Source organism: Girardinichthys multiradiatus, chromosome 8 (assembly GCF_021462225.1).
Source record: "Girardinichthys multiradiatus isolate DD_20200921_A chromosome 8, DD_fGirMul_XY1, whole genome shotgun sequence".
Classification (NCBI taxonomy): domain Eukaryota; kingdom Metazoa; phylum Chordata; class Actinopteri; order Cyprinodontiformes; family Goodeidae; genus Girardinichthys; species Girardinichthys multiradiatus.
This window is the reverse complement of record NC_061801.1, coordinates 6,195,529-6,220,353: the sequence shown is the minus strand read 5'-3', so window position 1 is coordinate 6,220,353 and position 24,825 is coordinate 6,195,529. Positions and strand designations below refer to the sequence as shown.

The 24,825-nt window shown below is 42.2% G+C and overlaps 1 protein-coding gene across 2 annotated transcripts in view; it reads right to left on the bottom strand.

The window, feature by feature from the left end:
* LOC124873001 (unconventional myosin-XVIIIb-like) overlaps positions 1-24,825 on the bottom strand; it is an 82,810-nt gene that overhangs the window by 38,441 nt on the left and 19,544 nt on the right. For both annotated transcript variants that reach the window (XM_047373458.1, XM_047373460.1), the window contains exons 12-30: positions 24,336-24,480; positions 23,412-23,573; positions 23,055-23,145; positions 21,885-22,077; positions 20,640-20,720; positions 19,482-19,602; positions 19,198-19,345; positions 15,333-15,516; positions 15,099-15,249; positions 13,262-13,371; positions 13,115-13,180; positions 12,901-13,029; positions 8,865-9,008; positions 4,098-4,187; positions 3,894-4,013; positions 3,624-3,729; positions 3,126-3,250; positions 2,881-3,035; positions 2,535-2,658 (exon numbers count right to left, since the gene is read on the bottom strand). In XM_047373458.1, the coding sequence (XP_047229414.1) occupies positions 2,535-2,658; positions 2,881-3,035; positions 3,126-3,250; positions 3,624-3,729; positions 3,894-4,013; positions 4,098-4,187; positions 8,865-9,008; positions 12,901-13,029; positions 13,115-13,180; positions 13,262-13,371; positions 15,099-15,249; positions 15,333-15,516; positions 19,198-19,345; positions 19,482-19,602; positions 20,640-20,720; positions 21,885-22,077; positions 23,055-23,145; positions 23,412-23,573; positions 24,336-24,480 (2,445 nt within the window). The remainder of the gene's footprint in view (positions 1-2,534; positions 2,659-2,880; positions 3,036-3,125; positions 3,251-3,623; positions 3,730-3,893; positions 4,014-4,097; positions 4,188-8,864; positions 9,009-12,900; positions 13,030-13,114; positions 13,181-13,261; positions 13,372-15,098; positions 15,250-15,332; positions 15,517-19,197; positions 19,346-19,481; positions 19,603-20,639; positions 20,721-21,884; positions 22,078-23,054; positions 23,146-23,411; positions 23,574-24,335; positions 24,481-24,825) is intronic.

Here is a 24,825-nt window from a genome sequence, read left to right as displayed (position 1 = left end):
AAAAAGTACTTTGGACCACTGAGCAACAGTCCAGTGCTGCTTCTCTGTAGCCCAGGTCAGGCGCTTCTGCCACTTTTTCTAGTTCAAAAGTGGCTTGACCTGGGGAATGCAGCACCTGTAGCCCATTTCCTGCACACGCCTGTGCACGGTGGCTCTGGATGTTTCTACTCCAGACTCAGTCCACTGCTTCCGCAGGTCCCCCAAAGTCTGGAATCGGCCCTTCTCCACAATCTTCCTCAGGGTCCGGTCACCTCTTCTCGTTGTGCAGCGTTTTCTGCCACACTTTTTCCTTCCCACAGACTTCCCACTGAGGTGCCTTGATACAGCACTCTGGGAACAGCCTATTCGTTCAGAAATTTCTTTCTGTGTCTTACCCTCTTGCTTGAGGGTGTCAATAGTGGCCTTCTGGACAGCAGTCAGGTCGGCAGTCTTACCCATGATTGGGGTTTTGAGTGATGAACCAGGCTGGGAGTTTTAAAGGCCTCAGGAATCTTTTGCAGATGTTTAGAGTTAACTCGTTGATTCAGATGATTAGGTTCATAGCTCGTTTAGAGACCCTTTTAATGATATGCTAATTTTGTGAGATAGAAATTTTGGGTTTTCATGAGCTGTATGCCAAAATCATCCGTATTAAGACAATAAAAGACCTGAAATATTTCAGTTAGTGTGCAATGAATCTAAAATATATCAATGTTAAATTTTCATTATGACATTATGGAAAATAATTAACTTTATCACAATATGCTAATATTTTGAGAAGGACCTGTACATACCATCACTCTGTACTACAATCTAAAAACATACCTGCGCATGTAAAAATACAGTCATATTCAATATATATTGAAAAGTTCATTTATTTCAGTAACTCCATCACTTGCGAAACACGTTTTATGGATTTATTACACACATTTTCAAGCCTTTATTCCTTTATTATGATGATTTTCTACTAACAGCTATTGAAAACACAACATTTAAGATTAGAATTTTACATCAAACCAGTAAAAGAAATTTTTTTACAGAAATGTGGACCTTAATGAAAAATACTTTAAAGCTGCATTAGGGAGTTTTGAGAAAACCCTGGACTTAGCCTGAAAATTTAAATAAGCACACCTTACAGGTCCCTCCCCTTGGTGTCTCCTGTGCTACACCCTCCCTCCACAGCTCCTCCCCCACAGCGGAGTTTATCGTGAATGCACAGCTTGCTTTTAGTCATCTGTCTTCTTCTGTTTACCTGTCTTTGTTTTCTGGGCAGATGCCACTCAAGAAATTGGCAGTTTTCCTGTAACGTTAGTTGTTTCTCCGCCATTAGCATGGCTGCAGCACACCAGCAATCTATAGTTTAAACCATGGACGCGCCCAGAGGGGTAGGGGTGTGAGCAGCGAGTACATGACTGACACTGCTAAGACATTCCCCCTGGCTCTGATTGGTTGTTTCTGATCGGTACCGGTATATTTCTGCAAATGGCTGTAGGACTACTGGGAAGAGCCAGAGGAGCTTGAATTTATCACAGATTATATATATATATATATATATATATATATATATATATATAGGCCTGTTAGTTCTTCTTTAAGAAGCCCTCCTGTTCTCCACTCATTACCTGTATTAACTGCACCTGTTTGAACTCGTTATCTGTATAAAACACACCTGTCCACACAGTCAAACAAACTCCAACCTCTCCAAAATGGCCAAGACCAGAGAGCTGTGCAAAGACATCAGGGACAAAATAGTAAACCTTCACAAGGCTGGGATGGGCTACAGGAAATCAGCCAAGCAGCTTGGTGAGAAGGCAACAACTGTTGGCGCAATTATAAAAAAATGGAAGACGTTCAAGATGACGGTCAATCTCCCTCAATCTAGGGCTCCATGAAAGATCTCACCTTGTGGAGCATCAGTGATAATGAGGAAGGTGAGGGATCAGCCCAGAACTACACAGCAGGACCTAGTCAATGACCTGAAGAGACCACAGTGTCAAGTAAGACCATTAGTAACACACTACGCTGCCATGGATTAAAATCCTGCATCGCACTCAAGGTGCCCCTGCTGTAGCCAGCACATGTCCAGGCCCATTTGAAGTTTGCCAAGGACCATCTGGATGATCCGGAGGAGGAATGGGAGAAGGTCATGTGGTCTGATGAGACAAAAACTTGGAGAAAATCTGTATGGAGGAGTGGTCCAAAATCCCTGCTGCAGTGTGTGCAAACTTCGTCAAGAACTACAGGAAACGTCTGATGTATGTAATTGCAAACAAAGGTTTCTATACCAAATTTTAAGATATGTTTTTCTGATGTATCAAATACTTGTAATGCAATAAAATGCAAATTAATTCCTTAAAATCACACAATGTGATTTTGCAGATTTTTGTTTAGATTCCATCACTCACAGTTGAAGAGTAGCTATGATACTAATTAAAGACTTCTACATGGTTTGCAAGTGTGAAAATCAGCAAAATTGGCAGTGTATCAAATACTTGTTCTCCCCACTGTATGTAGAGCATTAGGCTTCTTATAAAAACAAAAGCATCCAAACATACCTGTAGGTTGCGGCGCAGGTTGAATACTTCAGTCCCCAGAGCTGAATTCTCTTGCAAGGCTTTGTCCTTTTGCTCTTTCTCATTGTTGGCCTCCTCCAGAGCCTGGGCCAACTCATTATCAAATCTGCACCAATACGAAAAACACACATAAAAAGCAGACAGAGACACAAAGTGAACATCTTTCAGATCATCAGCCAGGGAACATTAGGTCATTATGAAACACTATTAACACACAATATTTCTTCATTAAACAACCAGAGATTATATACAGAGTAATGTATGGCAACAAGAGGATATCTTCTTCTTATAAGTTTAACAAAAAAGAAACACTGAGGAGAAGGTGAACCTTCTCTGTTTGCGCTCCAGTTCATGCATGCGACTCTGCAGAGCGTCACTGAGTACTCTGGCATCCTGAAGGTCGGAGGTCACCCGGCGACAGTGACGTTTTAGATCTGAAGTGCTCCTGCGGGACTGCTCCAGCTGGGCCTGCAGCGTTCCCACCTACACACACATACACACACAAGGGCTATTACCTTGAGACATTTAATCTGCTTTCAGTGCTGCCATGTACGTCAACATGTCCTTTCTCACCTTGGTATCGAGCTGTTGTCTGGTCTGCCTCTCAGTCCCCAGCTTTTCCTCCGTCTGTTTCAGTCGTCTGCGGACAAATTCCACCTCTGTCTGGCAGCAATCCAGCTCCATGGCGAGTTCACTCTCTGAATGATGGGGCACATGGGTCTGAATTTGTCAGGCTGAGATGTCTGAGTCTCAGTTCATTATAACTTTGTCCTGTCAGGTGTTCCACAGGTCAGGTCAAAAACCTTTTAGTAAGAAAGTTTTAGTATTTATACCTTGAGCCACAGGAACAAAATGCCTGTGTTAAAACCTACTTTTTCATTCAAAAATTGCCTTTTTTCTACTACTAAATTTGTTTGTTCACAATACCTCAGTTAATTTTTTTTAGATTCCATGATCCCATCCAAAGGTTTTCTCCCTTTTTCACATTTTGTTATTAAACAACCAATCTTCAATGTATTTCATTGGAAGTAGTTTCTGTTGTTGTTTTGCCAGCAGGGGATTCTCCTATACCTGTTGCAGCTCCTCTGTGACTTGCAGCAACTTGAGCTTTCTGCTTCTCCTCCTCCAGCTTCTTCTCAAGGGATTCCATGGTAACTTTAAACTGGTCCAGTCGAGCCTTAGGAAGTCACAAATTGAACAGCAAATAGAATGAAATCACTAAGATATCTGTTGTATCATGAAATTAAAGTAAACAGCGATCAGTACACCTAGGAGGACGTCATTTAGCTAAATGTCATCTCCCAGGTATTCAGTATTAGAACACTTTGTTAGAGGGCCCACCAGAAGGTCTTTGTTTTCTTTGCCTAGTCGAAGTCTCTCTGTCCTCTCCACATCCAGAGCCTGACCCACTGCATCTCCACGAAAACGCTCATCACTTAGCTCAGATGTCACAGCTGTAACCTACACATTTAGATCACAATAATAGCAATGAGTGTATGTGTGTGTGCATGTGTGTGTATGTTGTGTGTGTGTTCCAGCTCAAACCTTGGTCTCCAGGTTGTCTGCTGTCTGCCTCAGCTCATTCCTCTCCTTCTCTGATTTCTCCAGGCGGCGCCTCAGAGCTGATACCTCATCCTTTAAAAAAATGAAAGAGAAGTTTTTTACAGAGACAGAAACATCTTTTAAAGTATGTCGCAAACATTTACTGAATAAATTGCTTTTTTTTATTGTTACTTCTTCATTCTGCCTTTCAATAACATTACCTGTTAGACGTATCTGTCAGGAAATGCAGACGTTGCTGCAGCTGAGTGCTGTTATTTCTTTCAAGCTAAGCATCTTTTTGTTGGTTTTCTAAAGTCATTGCATGTTTTAGACAGTCACTTTAAAGAACACCCCTCCTTTAACCGCCACCTTAACGTGGTGGGAGGGTTTGAGTGCTTGAATGATCCTAGAGGCTATGTTGTCTGGGGCTTAAATGCCCCTGGTAGGGTCTCCCATGACAAACAGGCTCAAGGTGACGGGTCAGACAAAGAGCGGTTCAAGACACCCTCATGAGGACTATTACATCAAGGTACGTGATGTAGCCCGGTACGGCAGAGCGGGGTCCCACCCTGGAGCCAGGCCTGGGGTCGCGACTCGTCGGAGAGCGCCTGGTGGCTGGGTTCCTCGCGAGACCCAGCAGGGCCAAGCCCGAATGAGAGACGCGAGGCCATCCCCCAGTGGGCCCACCACCTGCAGGGGCAACCGTGAGGGACCGGTGCAAAGCGGATTGGGTGGCGGACGAAGGTGGAGACCTCGGCGACCCGATCCCCGGATGTTTAGGCTGGCTCTAGGGACATGGAATGTCACCTCGCTGGGGGGGAAGGAGCCTGAGCTTGTGCAGGAGGTTGAGAGATATCGACTAGAAATAGTCGGGCTCACCTCCACGCATAGCGTGGGCTCTGGAACCCATCTCTTCGAGAGGGGCTGGACTCTCTTCTACTCTGGAGTGGTCCACAGGGAGAGGCAGCGTGCTAGGATGGGTTTGCTTGTTCCCCCCCAGCTCAGCCGTCTCGTGTTGGAGTTTACCCCAGTGGATGAGAGGGTCGGATCCCTGCGCCTTCCGGTTGGGGACAGGTCTCTGATTGTCGTTTTGGCCTACGGGCCGAGCGGTAGTACGGGGTACCCGGCTTTCTTGGCGTCCCTGTCAGGAGTGCTATATAGTGCCCCTCCCGGGGACTCCATTGTTCTGCTGGGGACTTCAATGCCCACGTGGGAAACGACAGTGACACTTGGAGAGGCGTGATCGGGAGGAATGGTCTCCTTGATCTGAATCAAGTGGTGTTTCGTTGTTGGACTTCTGTGCTAGTCACGGATTGTCCATAATGAACACCATGTTCAAGCATGAGGGTGTCCATCAGTGCACTTGGCACAGGACACTCTTGGCAGGAGGTCGATGATCGACTTTGTTGTGGTAAGTTGGATCCCCCGGAGGAGGAGAAAGCCGGACAGACTGGGCAGGCTCAAGCGCATAGTGAGGGTCTGCTGGGAACGTCTGGCAGAGCCCTTGGCCAGGGATGTATTCAACTCCCACCTCCGGGAGAGCTTTGACCAGATTCCGGGGGATGTTGGAGACATAGAGTGCGAGTGGACCATGTTCTCCGCATCTATTGTCGATGCTGCTGCCCGTAGCCGCGGCCATAAGGTCTGCGGTGCCTGTCGCGGTGGCAATCCCCGAACCCGGTGGTGGACACCAGTAGTAAGGGTGTCGAAGGTAGTTGAAGTAGTCAAGCTGAAGAAGGAGTCCTATCGGCTGTGGTTGGCTTGTGGGACTCCTGAGGCAGCTGACGGGTACCATGAGGCCAAGCATGCCGCGGCCCGGGCTGTGGCAGAGGCAAAAACCCAGGCCTGGGAGGAGTTCAGTGAGGCCATGGAGAAGGACCACCGGTTGGCCTCGAAGCAATTTTGGCAAACCATCCGGCGCCTAAGGAAGGGGAAGCAGTGCTTCGCCACCACTGTTTACAGTGGGGGTGGGAGGCTGCTGACCTCGACTGGGGACATTATCGGGAGGTGGAAGGAGTACTTTAAGGATCTCCTCAATCCTGCCATCACGCATTCCATGGTGGAAACAGAGTCTGGGGTCTCATGGTTAGACTCTTTCATCACCCAGGCTGAAGTCACCAAGGTAGTTAAAAAGCTTCGCGGTGGCGGGGCTTCAGGGGTGGATGAGATCCGCCCTGGGTACGTCAAGTCTCTGGATGTTGTGGGGCTGTCATGGTTAACACGCCTCTTCAACATTGCGTGGCGGTCGGGGACAGTGCCTGTGGACTGACAGACCCTTCATAAGAAGGGTGACCAGAGGGTGTGTTCCCACTACAGGGGGATCACACTCCTCAGCCTCCCTGGTAAGGCCTACGCCAGGGTATTGGAGAGGAGAGTCCGGCCGATAGTCAAACCTCGGCTTCAGGAGGAGCAGTGTGGTTTTTGTCCCGGCCGTGTAACACTGGACCAGCTCTATACCCTTTACAGGGTACTCAAGGGTTCGTGGGAGTTTGCCCAACCGGTTCACATGTGTTTTGTGGACCTGGAGAAGGCATACGACTTTGTCCCTCGTGGTGTTCTGTGGGGGGTGCTCCGTGCGCTGGGGCGGTTCGCAGCCGAGTGTGAAGTGGCTTGGATGAAGATCAGTTCCTTGAAGTCCGAGGCCATGGTTCTCGACAGGAAAAGGGTGGTTTGTCCTTTTCAGGTTGGAGGGGAGTTCCTGCCTCAAGTGGAGGAGTTCAAGTACCTCGGGGTCTTGTTCACGAGTGAGGGAAGAATGGAGTGGGAGATCAACAGACAGTGCTGCTGCCGCAGTAATGTGGGTGTTGTGCCGGTCCGTTGTCATGAAGAGAGAACTGAGCCGAAAAGCGAAGCTCTCGATTTACCGGTCGGTCTACGTTCCTACCCTTACCTATGGCCATGAACTTTGGGTCATGACCGAAAGAACGAGATCCCCGATACAAGCGTCTGAAATTAGCTTCCTCCGTAGGGTGGCCGGGCTGGGAGATAGGAGCCAGCTGAGGTGGCTCAGGCATCTATACCGGATGCCTCCTGGACGCCTTCCTTGGGAGGTGTTCCAGGCACGTCCCACCGGGAGGAGGCCCAGAACACGGCCCAGGACACACTGGAGGGACTATGTCTCTCGGCTGGCCTGGGAACGCCTTGGGCTTCCCCGGAGGAGCTGGAGGAGGTGTCTAGGGAGAGGGATGTCTGGGTGTCTCTGCTGAGTCTTCTCCCCCCACGACCCGGTCCCGGATAAAGCGGAAGATGATGAATACGAGTACTTTAAAGAACAATAGCTATGTCTTATGTCACAAATATTTGGCATTAAATCCAAGCAGAGGCATCCTGAACCAATAGGGTTCATATCATGTAGGGCCACATCAGAGTAAATTACCTGCTCTTTTTTGTTTTTTATCATTGGTGAAATCATTGATTTATTATTGGTTTATAGAGTGTATAGTAACAGGCTTTATGCAGTAGAAGTCTCATATAAAATTAAAAATAAAAGCAAACAAATCAACTTATAAACATATGGAATGCTAATGATATTTAGGGGCTGTAATGCAGGGGCTTAATTGCCTTCCTTCATAAGATCCGGGGCTTTTCGAAATATCTCCAGGCCTGGGACCCCTGGAGCCCAGCTTTTCAACGCAGATGAATCCAACTGAATGTTTGCTATATTAGGTCAGTTAGGATTACAAAAATAATTACTGTTTGCTGAGTGCCAGAATAAAAAAAGAGACATTTTCCGTGGTCTTATGAAATGAAAATTGAATTGTTTGGTCAAAATAACCATTGTTACATTTTGAGGTAAAAGAGAGACGCTTTAAAGCCTGAGAAAGACATCCCAAGTGTGATGTATAATGATGACAGCATTATGTTGTGGAGGAGTTTTACTGCATGAGGGACTGGTGCACTTCACAAAATAGAAGACGTCATGAGGAAAGAACATTATGTGGAAATATTGAAGAAAAAATATTAAGACATCAGCCAGGAAGTTAAGGATGGGTCTTCCAAATGGACAATGATCCAAATCACACTGGCAAATTAGTAGCTCATGTGGTTTCTCTTGACTTTATGAGTTAGCTGCGTGTAAAATAAATCTAGAGAAAAATATTTCAATGATCTGTTTTGTTTTTTCTGACCTGAAAAGCGAGTGAGAATTTTTTTTGAGAGGCTGTAATTTGTTCTTGTAGAGGCAGTGGAGTAAAACCACCAACCCTCACTAACAGCTTTATTGTTCAAATAGATAGTCTAAGGTCTAGTTTCCAAGAACCAATGTGCCCTTTTTATGTGAGATTGTTGTAAAGTAAACTAAATACAGTAAATGCAGGCAAGATTTATTTTACTAACTATGCAACTCTATCAGCTGGACCTTTGGTAGAAATGTCAAAGTACAGTGGATGGCTTATTTCAAAAATCCTGTCCTTGCTGCATGTTTTTACAGTGGAGAATTCATGATTAATAAACTGAAATGTTTTCATTAGGACCAAGGCTAACTGAACAAAAATGGTAATTACATTGTCAGCAGCTTCAAAGGTCATGATCCTCTGCACCTTAACGGAAAGCTGGGTAAGAAAACTGATAGTGCCCCATCTACAGTATGTGATGAGAGAGAGGACTCATTAGAGTCTCTCAGTGGCATTCTTTATTTGCCTGGTAAAACATGGTTTTATTTTGCTGTGCACATACAATGATGCTACTGCATGTCATCTGTATATGCCTACAAACAAAATAACTAGTAAACAAAAAAAGTACAGTGAACTGACAATAGATGGATGGATTTACCTCCATGGCTCTGAGCCTTTCGTTGTCCATGTTGACATCAAGTAATGGACGCACCCTGCAGAAGAGTTTCCACCAGCCCCATTTGGCTACAACCTTCAGAACCCGCAGGTTCCTCTGCAGACACCTTACTGCCATTTGTTGCACCTGGAAAAACGCACATGCATAACGCACATGCATTAGCTATGATAAGCTGAACATTTGAGATTTAATGTTAAGAGGGTGGATCTATTGGAGCCCAACTAAACCACCGGGGAAACAAGCACAGGCCCAGAGGAGGTTATAAGTTCAGAGTTTTAACTCAAGGTGTTGTAAAATGCTCTATGCATTCATTAAATTTACGTCTTACAAATCTCTGGTTTGAGAGAGGCAATATAACACGTTATTGGACAGATGTAATGATGTTCATCGTGTATATAACCAATTAAATTGTGTTGTATAAGTTTCACTTTTCTTTCCCATAGAAAGTACTCCTGGATCAGTGCTTCTGTGTTCTTTTTATGTCTCTGCTCTGTTCTCTCAAACCCCGAGTTGGTTGTGGCAGATGGCCGCTCACACTGAGCCTGGTTCTGCTTTAGGTTTCTTCCTGTTAAAAGGGAGTTTTTCCTCTCCGCTGTTGCTACATGCTTGCTCATTATGAGGGATTGCTGCAAAGTCAACAACAGTGACTGTCCACTCTCTCTACATCTTCATCCAGGAGGATTGAAGGCTGCAAGTCACCGACTCAATGCAATCTGCAGTGTTTCATTTGATTGGAAACTTTTTAACCAGTTTGAATAATAAACTAAATCTGACTGCATTGTTTGATAGTTAGGATTAATTGGAATGAATGTACCTGACTTGAAATCTGTATGATTCGATTGAATTGACTTTGTAAAGTGCCTTGAGACGACATGTGTTGTGAATTGGCACTATATAGATAAACTGAATTGTACTGAATCAATAACTCTTCATTTCTGTTATAATACATTTTATTTAAATGGTATTTATCGCCTTATCGATCAACAAATTTTTTTTTTCAGCGTTAATATAAATCAGAATCAGTTTTTTTTTTTTTTTTTATCTTAGCACAGGGTGGAGGGCCGGAGAAGTCCACCTAGGAAGATGTTGTTATGGCAACAGAAGAAAATAATAAATAAAGGTGGCTGTACATTTTATGTATCTGAGGTAAGCTGTTGAAAAGACAGTGAGAGGAAGCATAGATATGTACAAACCTATATACAAAGCAAGGATGTCTGTTGCTTATTTAGGCTACAGTGAAGCTGAAGACCAAGATGCTCAGCAGATAACAGGTTGAAAGTATTACAGGTCCAGGTACACATACATACACACACACACACACACACACACACACACACACACACACACACATACATACATATGTACATATATATATATATATATATATATATATATATATATATATATATATATATATACTGTAGGCACACAGTCATCCATGTATTACTAAATATAACTTTGGTGATGAAGATTGAGCTTTCGTTCTCACCTCTGTCTCTATTCCTCGTTCTGCCCTGTGAGCTTCCAATTCTGTAGCCCCACTGGAAAGAGTCATTCAAGACATTCATAACGGCTCGAGTTGACAGCCCGGCAGCTCTTTACCTGACAGACAATCAAGGTGGGCACAAAGGCGCTGAATGGCAATGGACACACCAAAATCAGCATGGTTGACACCGTCACCTTCTCTGTATGCTATGGTTACAGAACTGTCCTGGCGATTCACTTCCCAGTTGTCTCGCCATGATGCCAATCTCACCGGGTTTGACCTATTCTGTGCCCTGGGCTCCTCCATAACAGACAACACAGACACCACCATACTGTCGGTGAACAAACCCTGGCAACACCGCTGGCCATTGCTATTTAATGGGCTGGGCTGCCTCACTACCTGCAACTATCAGCCACTCATCAATCACGCTGTGTGCCATTATTCAACCTTTGCATCAGCTGCTCCTCGCTGTATGTGATAACATCAGTGCTGAGCTTTTGAAATTCCTGGATGCTGGCATCATCGAGCACGTTGAGACCTTGCCCTGGATCTCCAATCTGGTGGTGGCAAAAAAGAAGACAAGAAGCCTGCACCCCTGCGTTGATCTCAGGCAGGTGAATAAAGCAGTGATTCTGGATATAAATCCACTGCCCACAGTGGAGGAGCTCTCCGGTTCAATGGCTCAACATTCTTCTCTTAGCTCGACCTTTACCAAGGCCCCCAGCCTCTTCCAGAAGATCATGGACACCATCTTTGCCAGTATCAAAGGCAAGGTTGTGCATCTGGATGACATCGTGGTGCATGGAGCAATGTGCCCTTGGCGCAATTGCTGCTTCTACAGGGTGCTTGATGTCCTCGCTTGTCACAATCTCACATTAAACAGGGAGAAGTGCATCTTCGCAACACCTGCAATTGAGTTTGTGGGGTTCAGCCTGACCGCAGATGCCCTGAGCCCACTCTATTCGAATGTCGATGTCATCCTGCACCTGAGCCCTCCTGCCCAGCTTGGATCCGGACACAAGCCACAGTACCTTTACCACTGGATCAGAGAGGCTGAAGGCATATAACTTCACCACACACTTTATGCCTGGCAGGGAGTGATGATGGTGAAAGACTGCACAGCTTGCCTTATCAGTGGTACGACCACCGCCAACTTTGCAACCCCTGCCATGGCCATCGACTCTGTGGGCACACATCCCTGTGAACATCTGTGGCAAACTAAGCAACAACGCTCCCTCCTGGTGGCTTACAACATCCATCCCTCTTTAGGGTGTGCCCGATGCCAACAACACAGAAATTGGGCCCTAATTCATTTTGGCAGACTTTGCTGCCTTTGTGAAAGAGAGATATATCAAACACCTCAGAACCACCTTTTACCACCCTCAAGCCAACGACGGTGCGGAGAAGTTTAACCAGACCCTGAATAAGGGGCTCAGAGCATACCTGGCAGATTACCTCCCATTTTCATCAGAACAGCACTCTGCATCATTACACAGCAACGGCACACACTATGACAGGCCATTTTACAACCCTCCTGATGCTGGGATGTGAGCTTCAGCTTCCTCTAGATCACCTATGCCCTCCATCAGGCAGCTCCCTCTCCAGGTGACAGATAGATGGAGCATTGACGCATGATGAAGTAGTGATTCGACAGGAAACATCGGGAAAAATGCTCTGTGTTTGTAGTGTCAGACTGGATTGGACTGTCATTCTGGTATGCACCACAGCAGATCGTGGAACTCCTTTCAATGATGGCATGCTGTTGGCATGCCAGCCGCCTGAGGCGGGTGTCCCCACAGTCCGCCACTGAGGCAGTTGCAACTGACCTGCACCTAATATATGTGACTGGGCCTTTCCTAAAAATTTTTAAGAAAACATTTTCTCAAAGCATGATGGTGCCAAAACCTTGTGTCACAGTGGTGATTGTGTATTCAGGGCGATTCACAAACCTGAGCTGTGGATCTCTGCAGCTCCTTTAGAGATACAATAGGTGGCTATGTCTTGGAAGGTTTGCAGTTTTGCCATCAGCTTCCCATTTTCAGATGATGGACAAACAGAGCTCTGTGGGATGCTCAAAGCTTGGGATACTGTTTTATAACCTAACTCTGCTTTTAACTTCTCCACAACTTCATCCCTGACCTGTCTGCTGTGTTCCTTGGTCTTCATGATTCTGTTTGTTCACTAATTTTCTTTAACAAATCTCTGAGACCTTCACAGAACAGCTGCATTCATGCTGAAGGTCAATTACACACAGGTGGACTGGACTTACTAATTAGGTGACTTCTGAAGTAAATTTGTTGCACTGGATTTTATTGAGAGGTGTCAGAGTAAAGGCTGAAAACATTTCTATGTACATATTTGAAAAAAATGAAAACCATGTTAAATTTTCCTTTCTTCTTTACAGATGTTATACTTCATGTTGGTCAATCAGTTTGTGGATGTAATTTGACAGAATATAGATATTTATGTGGAATAGTGTTAGAATACAGACTGGAGCTCCAACATAGTGAGCTAGACAGAAGCAACACTCACCTTGAGCTTGCGATACTTCTGACGTCCCAGGTGTCCTTTACAGGCGGCCTGTAGGTAAACCAGCCAACCAGTGACCTGCTGATCCCTCTGCTGCTCCAGGTATTGTAGCATACCTCTCTTCATAAAGACCTTAGACCCAACAGAGAAAAATATCTTTAAATCACTATTGACTGTTTCCTGTTTTGAGGTCTGATGGTTTGAAACATGTTCTCACCCTGCTGGCACCAACCACGATGCTCTTTTTATCTACGTCCAGCTCAACCAGCAACTCCTCCACCGCCTAATAGAGCAGAAAAAAGTCGATTCATTTTGAGTTTGGATTTTTTTTGTAAATGTGAACTCCAGCGACCTGTTTTCCTACCTTTCTCTCATTGTGGCTGACAAAGATTGAGGCGTAACGCTTCATAATCGGAGGAGATAACGCCTGAAAATGGCACCTGAAGTCACTGATTGTCATGTGTTCTGGATAACCTGTAGACAAAGAGAGACACTGGAAAATATGGACTTTAGATGAATACTTAAATTCTTTTATTGGTTTAGAATCTGTTGCTATTTCTATATGTACTGTATATAGGGTAGTGTTTTATGGAGTTATGCAAGTCTGTATTTATGTTATCATAAAAATAATCAAAAACTCCTTTCCTAACCAAAACATGTAACTTTATAGCTACCAATAAATCTACACTATTTTTAGGACTTCTTTACTGTTCATTTGCAGATTGAGAGTCCTTTCAAAGTCATTTATTGGCATGCAAAGTATTAATGCATGGCATTTGAAATATTATGACTTACCTCCAAACAATCCTTTGCAATTTGGATATCGCACATATTAATATTGGAGTAAAGATTAATTGATATATTGTGCAGTACTAATTTTCACCTTATATTAGACTTCTTGCTGAAGTCCTTTTTTTGGACCCATTTTATCAAGAGTAAAATTCTTACAGCACTGGTGGGTAAATGAATTTCCTTTGGCTTATATCTTCTTGAATTAAGTAATATTGTGCTCACTATTATCAGTATAGATGTATTGAAACTAATTTAATCTGTGCCCAGTCTAGAGGGGCTTGGACTATTGCACCCGGACGATTACCATGAATCACGAAGAATGTCAAAATTTTAGGATTCTTAGTTGAATAGTAACAAGTTCCTGAATTCGTAACTGATTCATATTTTATTCTTAGTCAGTTCTCTAATGCTTGAGCCATCTGGATTTCATGGCAAACATTTTGAGCTGCTCAAAAAGTTTCTGCAGAACACCTAAATCCAAAATATCTCAGTTAGTTCTTACATTATTATCGTTTTTTTAGGCAGTCCTTTATGTTCTTAACTAAATCGGGTATTCGTGAAGCATTATTTTGACCACTCAGGGACAAAATAAGAAATAGTGAAAATATTTAATAAAAAGGTTAAAAAAAACTAACAAACAAAAATAACAGTAAAATGTATACAGAAACTAAATTAAACATTTTTTTTATTTTATGTCCCAAACACAAGCACCTTAGTTTTTACATTTTATTGGCAAAAACAGTCACTTCATTTAAAACATTTAACTTCTAAATATCAACAGTCACCATTCAAATAATATTCACTCCTGCTAGTCCCTCATTACTTTTTATTAAATCTTAATGGAAAATCCGACAAATGTTAAAGAATAGTAATGGATTTAAATGATTAGCATTCACCATATTAACTGACTCCTAACTGATTCTTAATGTTTGTGCAGTACTCTTAATAGATTCTTGTACATCGTACAGAATTCTTGACAATATTCATGTGAATCAAGCTAAATTTTACAAATTATCTTTATCTATCATACTTTTGTCATAACTGAATTTTAGTACACCACAGATTGGACCCAAATATTTGCCCCAGGGCACACTGTCAGTGTGTGAATTATTGTATGAATGGGTTGATGACTGATTGTAGTGTAAAGCGCTTAGGAGTCCTCGTACTTGATAAATATACAAGTGCAGCCAGGCCATTTTGTCAATGTAATGCTATTTTCCATATTTGGAAGGGCAGTGAGTATTTGGGGAATAGTATGACTGACTTAGAATGGCCAAAACCACTTAACAAACTGGGTTGCACTATTTGTAGAATAATACTTGTTGATTATAATTTTTGTTGGCTGGCCATGATCATTTAACTCTGAACTGTGTTTGTGACAGAAGCTCCTTTGAGACGAGCATGCCAACCTGTGCGGTAGAGCTGAAGGGCTGACAGAATCTGAGTGGAGTGCAGCTGCGCTTTGAGAGCTGGGACATCCAAACTGCCACCGTTTGACTTTGCACTCACACACTGCAGGAACACTGGCCTGGCTCGACGGATCAGGTTCACCAGAGCATCCTGCAGGACAAAACGTGAGACAATGGAAGTTCTAATACTTCTGGAATATTCCTAGAACATATCAACAGTAATGTCACACTTACAGCCTGCAGCTTCACAGCTATACACTGGGAGTGTCTGCGTATTGCTGCCATCCCGCCACTGAAGGTTTTCCGGATGGTCCCATTTCTCTGAAGAGCACGCTGACTGCTACCCTCCAACCCGCCCAGGCCTCGATATAGAGGGGGCAGGGAGATTCTGGATGTGAACATGGTCTTCACAACCTCTCTAAGAAAGGCAATGAGAGAAGCTGCTCATCATTTCTGACAAAACAATGAGTGATGTAATCCAAATTGATGAAGGCATTTCTGTGGGAAACGGACTTAAATGAAGGATGGAACGATGTATAAACAATGCGGACAGTCCTGTTGGTATATTTTAGCTGGCTGTACAGTGACACAGTAACACTTGATGAGTAAAAATCAAAGGAACATTGTTTTATGGTTTACAGGAAATCACTTTAGTGACATTTATAAAAGTCTGTTTTTAATTTAGTTAACATTTCTACATTTTATATGGGACAGTATATATGATAAACCAGAAAACATATGCTTCAATAAAGACATCTGGTATGAAGGCATGGTGCCTTGCAAAAGTATTCAATTTCCACCTTTCCAAATTTTTTGAAATTACAATCACAAACTTTAATGGGTCAAATAGAACAAATAATATAATACAGGTCCTTCTCAAAATATTAGCATATTGTGATAAAGTTCATTATTTTCCATAATATAATGATGAAAATTTAACATTCATATATTTTAGATTCATTGGACACTAACTGAAATATTTCAGGTCTTTTATTGTCTTAATACGGATGATTTTGGCATACAGCTCATGAAAACCCAAAATTCCTATCTCACAAAATTAGCATATTTCATCCGACCAATAAAAGAAAAGTGTTTTTAATACAAAAAACGTCAACCTTCAAATAATCATGTACAGTTATGCACTCAATACTTGGTCGGGAATCCTTTGGCAGAAATGACTGCTTCAATGCGGCGTGGCATGGAGGCAATCAGCCTGTGGCACTGCTGAGGTCTTATGGAGGCCCAGGATGCTTCGATAGCGGCCATTAGCTCATCCAGAGTGTTGGGTCTTGAGTCTCTCAACGTTCTCTTCACAATATCCCACAGATTCTCTATGGGGTTCAGGTCAGGAGAGTTGGCAGGCCAATTGAGCACAGTGATACCATGGTCAGTAAACCACTTACCAGTGGTTTTGGCACTGTGAGCAGGTGCCAGGTCGTGCTGAAAAATGAAATCTTCATCTCCATAAAGCTTTTCAGCAGATGGAAGCATGAAGTGCTCCAAAATCTCCTGATAGCTAGCTGCATTGATCCTGCCCTTGATAAAACACAGTGGACCAACACCAGCAGCTGACACGGCACCCCAGACCATCACTGACTGTGGGTACTTGACACTGGACTTCTGGCATTTTGGCATTTCCTTCTCCCCAGTCTTCCTCCAGACTCTGGCACCTTGATTTCCGAATGACATGCAGAATTTGCTTTCATCCGAAAAAAGTACTTTGGACCACTGAGCAACAGTCCAGTGCTGCTTCTCTGTAGCCCAGGTCTGGGGAATGCGGCACCTGTAGACCATTTCCTGCACACGCCTGTACACGGCGGCTCTGGATGTTTCTACTCCAGACTCAGTCCACTGCTTCCGCAGGTCCCCCAAGGTCTGGAATCGGCCCTTCTCCACAATCTTCCTCAGGGTCCGGTCACCTCTTCTCGTTGTGCAGCGTTTTCTGCCACACTTTTTCCTTCCCACAGACTTCCCACTGAGGTGCCTTGATACAGCACTCTGGGAACAGCCTATTCGTTCAGAAATTTCTTTCTGTGTCTTACCCTCTTGCTTGAGGGTGTCAATAGTGGCCTTCTGGACAGCAGTCAGGTCGGCAGTCTTACCCATGATTGGGGTTTTGAGTGATGAACCAGGCTGGGAGTTTTAAAGGCCTCAGGAATCTTTTGCAGGTGTTTAGAGTTAACTCGTTGATTCAGATGATTAGGTTCATAGCTCGTTTAGAGACCTTTTTAATGATATGCTAATTTTGTGAGATAGGAATTTTGGGTTTTCATGAGCTGTATGCCACAATCATCTGTATTAAGACAATAAAAGACCTGAAATATTTCAGTTAGTGTGCAATGAATCTAAAATATATGAATGTTAAATTTTCATCTTGACATTATGAAAAATAATGAACTTCATCACAATATGCTAATATTTTGAGAAGGACCCGTATATTTGGGTGTGCACATAACTCTGAACACCCTATCCCTGCTGATGCTAATGGCAGCATCATGCTGTGGGGTGCTTTTCTTTAGCAGGGAAAAAAAAGTTGGTCAGAGTTGATGTGAAGACCAGAGCAGAGATTCACCTGCCAGCAGGACAGCCACCCTGAACATACAGTCAGAGCTACAATGGAATAGACTTTGCACAAAGGATATACATATGCCATAACGGCCTAGTCAAAGTGCAAGCCTAAATCTAAATGAGAATCTCTGGCAAGACTTAAAAAATGATGCACACAAACAGTCTCCACCCAACTGAGCTGTTGTGAAAAGTAGAATGAGCAAAAACTTCAATCTGTAGATGTGCAAACTGGTAGAGACATACCCCCAAAGACTGGCAGCTGTAACTGCAGCAAAAAGGTAATGTGTTTACTCAGAGGGGCTGAAAACAAATGCACACCACCCTTTTCAGATTTACCTTGTTCTACGTTCCTTCCACTTTACACCTATGCACCACTTTCTGTTGATCAATAACATAAAATCCCAATAAAATAAAGTGATGTTTCAGGTTATATAAATGGTTGTATATAAACTAATGTTAAGATTGTGTATCCAGGAGACACTGCAAGTAGAACAGGGGATGTCACTTTACAAGTAAGTAAATCCATTGTCACACTTCACTGTTACATCTATGGTGGCACATCTAAAAACATCTTATGTGGGTCAAAACATAAAGAAATAAAGTATGTTTCCATGTGCCCCTGTTTTGGATAACACACGTTTATAAGGATGAATAATGTGAAACTTCTGGTGAGTCAGGACAGAGAGCATTTGCTGTGATGCCATCATCATGTTTTTTATACTTAACGATCTAGACATGAAATACCAATGCCCTATCAAGAGTCTGTGAGAATTATTAACTGGTCAAATAAATGCCAGCTAAACGAATAAATATGTGAGTCAAAATCTGTCAGTTGGAGCCGAGGTGAAAGAATCGTCATCGGAGCAGACAGAGCATTTGCATAGCACAGCATGGGATTAAGCAATGTTATTATTGGGTCATTGCTGCCACACTTGAATTGTACTGGTGTTGATTCTGAAGCAGTGGCCCAAATGTTTAAATACTTATGCTGCAGAATTTTTCAATCTGTCAAAAAAAAAGTGCATAGTTAATGATCAAAGTCTCTGTTACAGTTTAAACGTGTAGGAAGAACATTATTTTTCCCTAAGGCAGCAAATCTTTCCAAGGAAGCTCATTGCAGATACGCAAAGGGACATAATAATTTCAGTCGGTTTTCTGTTTGCAGTTTGCACGTTGTACTGTAAGGCTGGGACCCTTTTGGTGAACAATGAGTCATTTCATCACAACATTACTAGCCAAACATCTCACAAAAAAAGAGCAAAAACAATAAATAACAGAAAACTTCTATCTATTTTTGAGACCATAAGGGATTACCTTGCAGGAACAAGCTTTCAAATATTCTATCTTTAGGACAATAAATATTTTAGGGTACTAATAACTGCCAGAGAGATTTTTAAATAATGAATGAATATTGTCTAAATAAGTAAAGATGGGGGCAGGTTGTCCATCTTCTACTGGCCTTCAAGCATGTAAATATAATACAAAGCCACATTCAGACATAACACAGATAATTTTGGGTTTCCAAACTCACATGGTGGAGTTTTGGAGCAGAGTAATGGCATTGAGGGAGGACGGGTTGTTCTGGATCCGACTGAACCACCCGGTGAGGTCATAACGGACAGGGTCACAGCCTGTCAGGTGGTTCACCTCGCACTGCAGTGGCTGCTCACACTGACGTACTGCAAGGACAGACACACTCGAATTATGTAACATTGAATGAAAACACTTGCTACAGACAGCTCTTGCTCTCCTCATACACACAGGGATCCTCTCTGGCTTTCTGTATGTTTCTGTGTGTGTGTGTTTCATATTTACCAGTGTTGCTGTAATACTGAAAGACTCTCTCCAGGGCTACACTTTCACAGGAGGCAGGTGTCACCATCTCCTCATCCAGAACCCACAGCAGACCTCGAGGGTCCGCATCTGCTGCCCGGACCTAAAACACATAACCACACTGCAAAATCAACTAGACAGCTTTTTTTTATTTAATTAGGACTGTCTGACAATTTGAGTCTTCTGTGGTCATTTTATTTTCATTATCATTTAGATATTCTCAGATGTGAACAGCAAATCTAAGAAGTGAAGGGCTCTTCACCATCAATGATGCAAGTACCACTGGTCGCACTTACACGTCTGTTGGTATGATGTAGGAATCAAAGGTAGGTTTTGGGATTCAGCTCTTCAAAAGGTAAATAAATACAATAAATACTGAGAACAAGTATTGGCTACTTACACTGTGTTCCATTTGTCCCTGAATACGTAATTTAGATCACAGAATAACATCAAATTTAACCATCTTCTGGTTTGAAGCAAGAAAATGAGTGGAATTTACCAACTGTTGGACTTAATGCCAGGGCTAATTTATGTTAGCAAACAAGCTAATAACAATAAATGTCTCAGCATTTTATGAATTCAAACACTAAAAGAACAATCTTAAAAATAGAGGTTACACATGTATTTGTGGCATGAAAGACTTAAGAAGATACAAAATACCAGAAGTGGAAAATAAGCTGTCAATGTTTTAAAGGGCAGCCATATTGGATTTTGAGGTGGGAGATTTGTGATAAACCCCCCTTCTTTATCTCTGAGTTGTGTCTTTAGGGGACATTCCTGTGTGTTTTTCCAACTTGGAAAGTTAAACATCTGCACTCCTTTTTCTACACCTTTTTTGTAACAAAACAAATAAAAAAGTAAAACTGTTTCATAAAGTCTTAACAGCATGGTGCCACTTGGAAAACTGTGTGAGGTGAAACTAGTTCTAAAAAGAGAACCAATAATTTAAATTATTTAAAGACATTAGTAAATATAATTTACAAAACACAGTTTATCTTCTATTTATGTGATGGAAGGTCAAACAAAGTCACAGATTTGCATTTGTGTCTGAGGGTTTTCATAGACATCATGTATGAAGTGCAGGGAGCAGGGTAAGAAACTGTGTAGTTAATTTTTCCTGTGTTTTACATGCAGCTGTACCTGCGGAGGCGACTGATCAATGGCAGACACAACCTCTGAAGAACTGCTCTCAGGACACTCAAACTCCACATGAATCCCTTCCTGCACCAAAAACACAGAGCTCTTAGGTCACAGCATTCTTGTCAATGCACTCACACATTTTAGTCATCATTTTGGCCAAAAGATGCACATTTTGTGTGTTTATTTCTTTGGTAGATTCTAACACCTACAGGTTAAAAAAGACTAAAATGCTGAATGAGCACACATGCAGAAGACTCAAAAAAAAGTCAATCTAAAAATCCATGAGAAATAACTTTTAACAACAGTTTATATACCATGAGGTCTTAGTAACTGTTGTCCATTTTCTTTAATGTGTCCATTTTAGGCTATACAGTATATACACTCACTAGCTTGTTAACACAGATAGTAAATACGTAGAGCACAAAATTGAAGTATAATTCTCTCAGGCTGATCAAAACGGGAGAAAATGTTTCCTGCTCTGATGAGTCTGGATTTCGGCTGCAACATTGCGGGGGATATTATCATTGCACACTTTGGGCCCTTTAGTACCGGCTGAGCATTATTTAAAGACCACAGCCCACATGAATATTGTTGCTGACCATGTCCATCCCTTTATGACCACAGTATAACCATCTTCTGATCTTCCGAAGGCAAAAGGGGGTTCAACTTGGTACAAGCAGTTTGTATCTTATAAAGTGGCCAGTGAGTGTTTACTACCTACAGTTTTCATAGCCAGATGTTTAACAGACATCTCAGTGCCCTTTTTCTAATTTTGAATACTAGATGTTTTTAGCTTAATGCCTCTACATGACAAACTTTCATTACCGACTTTACTGAATGTCATAAAGCAGCAGATTTAGCTGCTTATGTTAAATATTGAAAATAGAAGACATAAAACTTTTACTATAAAAGCACATGCAGTCTTTTACAAATGTATACACACCCCTTCAGCTTTTTCACATGTTGTCTTGGTAGAGCTACACACTTGAGAGACTTGAAAACCGAGACTCTCCATCAAATCTGACTGAGCTTGAACCATTTTGCAAAGAAAAATGTGCAAACACTTCCGTTTCTAGATGTGCAAAGCTGGTGAAGATGTACCCAACACGGTTTGCAGCTGTAACTGCAGCAAACCTTTGCAGCCTTTTCCTTCCAGCTTACAATTATGTACTACTTTATGTGTCAGTCTATCACATAAAATCACATGAATTAAAATAAATTTGTGGTTTTATTGCTCCATGTTACCTGTGCATATCTCTCCAGTGAGTGTATGAAGTTGTGTGAGTGGTAGTACTCCAGCAGCCGCTCTTGCAGGTAGTTGTGACACAGCTCGGACCAGCTGGCACCTCGCTCTTCAGCAGAGTGTCTGGGGTTCCTCAGGCCTGGGGTATCCACCACCATCACAGAGGCTAATGCCAGCTGCTCACCGTTTAGAGCTCTGACCACAAAATATAACCAGCATCCCATTTGCTCAAGTTTTTGCAAGAAATGTACTCCAGTTGTCAGAACAAATTAACCAAACAGGCAATTGATGCATGGCAACAGTGGAAACATTTTTCATTTCAATGCATTCAGTCCATAAAGTGAGGAAATACACAACCTGTCTCAAGTTTTACTTAACTTTTACCAAAAATTGCACATGGTGAAAATAAATGTTAAGTTAGAGAAACTTACAAAACAGTCGTTTTAGCGATCAGATTAGATCACTGTGATGGCAAGCCACACATGGTAAGATCCACACCTCACCACTAGTTTTTTTCACTTTACTTTACTTTGTAGTCACTACTTCAAATATATTTTCCTCATCATTCAATATATTGTTTGTTTTTTTAAACTAGATTATTTTTCCATCACACCTTACAATGTTTATATGGAGTGTGCACATATCAACAAAATGCCCTTTTGTTGTATTAATACCTTTCTCTTTGAGTTACTTTAGGGTTTGGCTTCTCCTTCCTGGTTGGTAAAAGGTGTGGTTAAGGGCTAAGGGACCTGAAGTACTGCTGAGGGGTGTTTTGAGTTTATTTAATTGTTTTGTGTTAGTTTGTTATGTGGCAGCCATTTTGTCTTCCCCTTGTGTGTAATATAGTTTAACTAAACCGATATTTAAGTTCCCTCATGTGTTAGTTCAGTAGATCAGTTCATCTTATGTTTGTTTGAGGTTTTATTAGTCATGGTTTTTTGTCTAGTTTGTTGAGTTGACCTCTTTTATTGGCCTGCCTGTCTAGGTGTTGGGTTTGTTGACCATTTTTCATATTTTTGGGTAAATAAAATCTGCCTTTTTGAATTAAACACCTGTGTCCTCTATGCTTTACTGACTGGTACCTGACAATCACATTGTGTTTACAACAAAAAAGACATCTTTGTAATAATGTGTTCAGAAAGACCTGGGTTAGGTTTGAGATGCATTCATACCTGTTGATGAGTGAGACTATGGTAGTGAAGAGCTCTTCATAGAGTCCAGCAGCCATTCCATCCACACACTGTGAAGCTGTTAAACGGGGACCTGCACAAACCGGTGCCAAATAAGTAGATGAGTTTAATGACACGTGTATTTTCTTTGTTTCAGGTAAAACAGTATCTCTTGAGTTCCACGTCTCAACCATCTTTGTTTCATGGTTTTCAGAGAAAAAGCCTCTCAGGATTGATCTACTGGTGACCCACAGTGTTACCATCACTCTTAGATAAACTCTCTCCCTTGTTTCCTTCATCATTCTGCTTTTCAGCAGGAACGCCTTTTGTGAGTGTTTATCCTCTATTTGTGACTCTCACCCTCTTCAGACTCATTCCTTTCTCTGCTGACTCCGGTGGCTTTCTGCAGCAGCTGTCGCAGGTGATGTTTGAAGACAGCAGTGTCCAGCTCCTCCACCTCACATCCGAGGATGCTGCTGGCTGCCTGAGCACTGTCAAAGTTCACAAACTGCCTCCTGCCCACTGCACAGACAAAGAGAGAAAACTATATCATAAAGTGTGCTTACAGACAACATGTTGCTCAGTTCAGCAACTTCTATCTGGTCATTTGGTAGAACTCGGGTTTTTCTTTAAAGTCCATTTTTAATGGATGATTGAATAAAGTTATATTAGATTAAGAAGATTTTTGTGAAGACATGTGATTTGTACAGTAGAATAGACCTAATAAAAAGTATGTTTAATAACAAGGAAAGTCTCTTGGGGTTGGGCGTTAATTGTTTCAGGCTGGGGATCGGAAACAATGTTTGCAATTATCAACATATTATTATTCACGTCCTAAGGGATTTAAGATGAAAGGTCATATTTAACTTCAGCACTTCTTTGACATGATGTCAGTCAGCTCTGTCTCAAAGAATGGACCCAGATAGGTACATTAAGGACAACCTCATATGTAATGGTAAAATGACCAAATCAGATCCCTAATATTTTCTTTGGTGTAGATTTCTGGGCATCTCAATTATTTTTCATAGCCTTTTAACTGTGGTTAACCTGTTAAGCACATCTAGGGGCCCGTGGACCTCATATTATTTAAATAATTAACTGAACTTGACTATATTTATTAATGACTAGGATCAGTTTGGAATATATGTAATTGACCTGGAATCTTTCTGATGAATTTTTAACGTTTTTATAATATTCAAATTTTTTTAGATGTACCTGTACTTGTGATTACCTCAGGGAGATGCTTAGTGTGTGACTGTTGATGCTGCCTATTTAATGTGTCACCTTTACAGGCCCCAGCAGCTCCCAGGTGGTAAATAGCAGCCAGAACATGCCAGATCGCCTTCTGCTCTCTGGATGAGAAGCTTAGTGTTTCCATGGCACTCAGCAACTTGGTGAAGGCAACAGATGCTCGCTGTTTTTCCTCAACCTGTAAGCACATACCCAGAGAAGGACAGGAGAAGGTTGTTGGTGGTCTGTCAAGGCTGCCTCTGAAACTCAGCTGCCTAATAAGGTGAAAGAACGGTTGAGTCACATCACAGACCAAATAGATCTCCTTAGTGATTTTTCCTAGTTTTATTCTTTCTGTACATCATACTTACAGAAACACTTTAAACTCATCAGCAAATTAACAAAGACTACTATTTCATTCATTAGTGTTGTTCGCGCTATACTTATGAAAGTAGCACCTAACTTGACAACACATTCTAAGCTATGTTTGTTTATAAAAAATAACATCTTTAACATATTTTAGTTACTGGTATTTCTTTTAAAG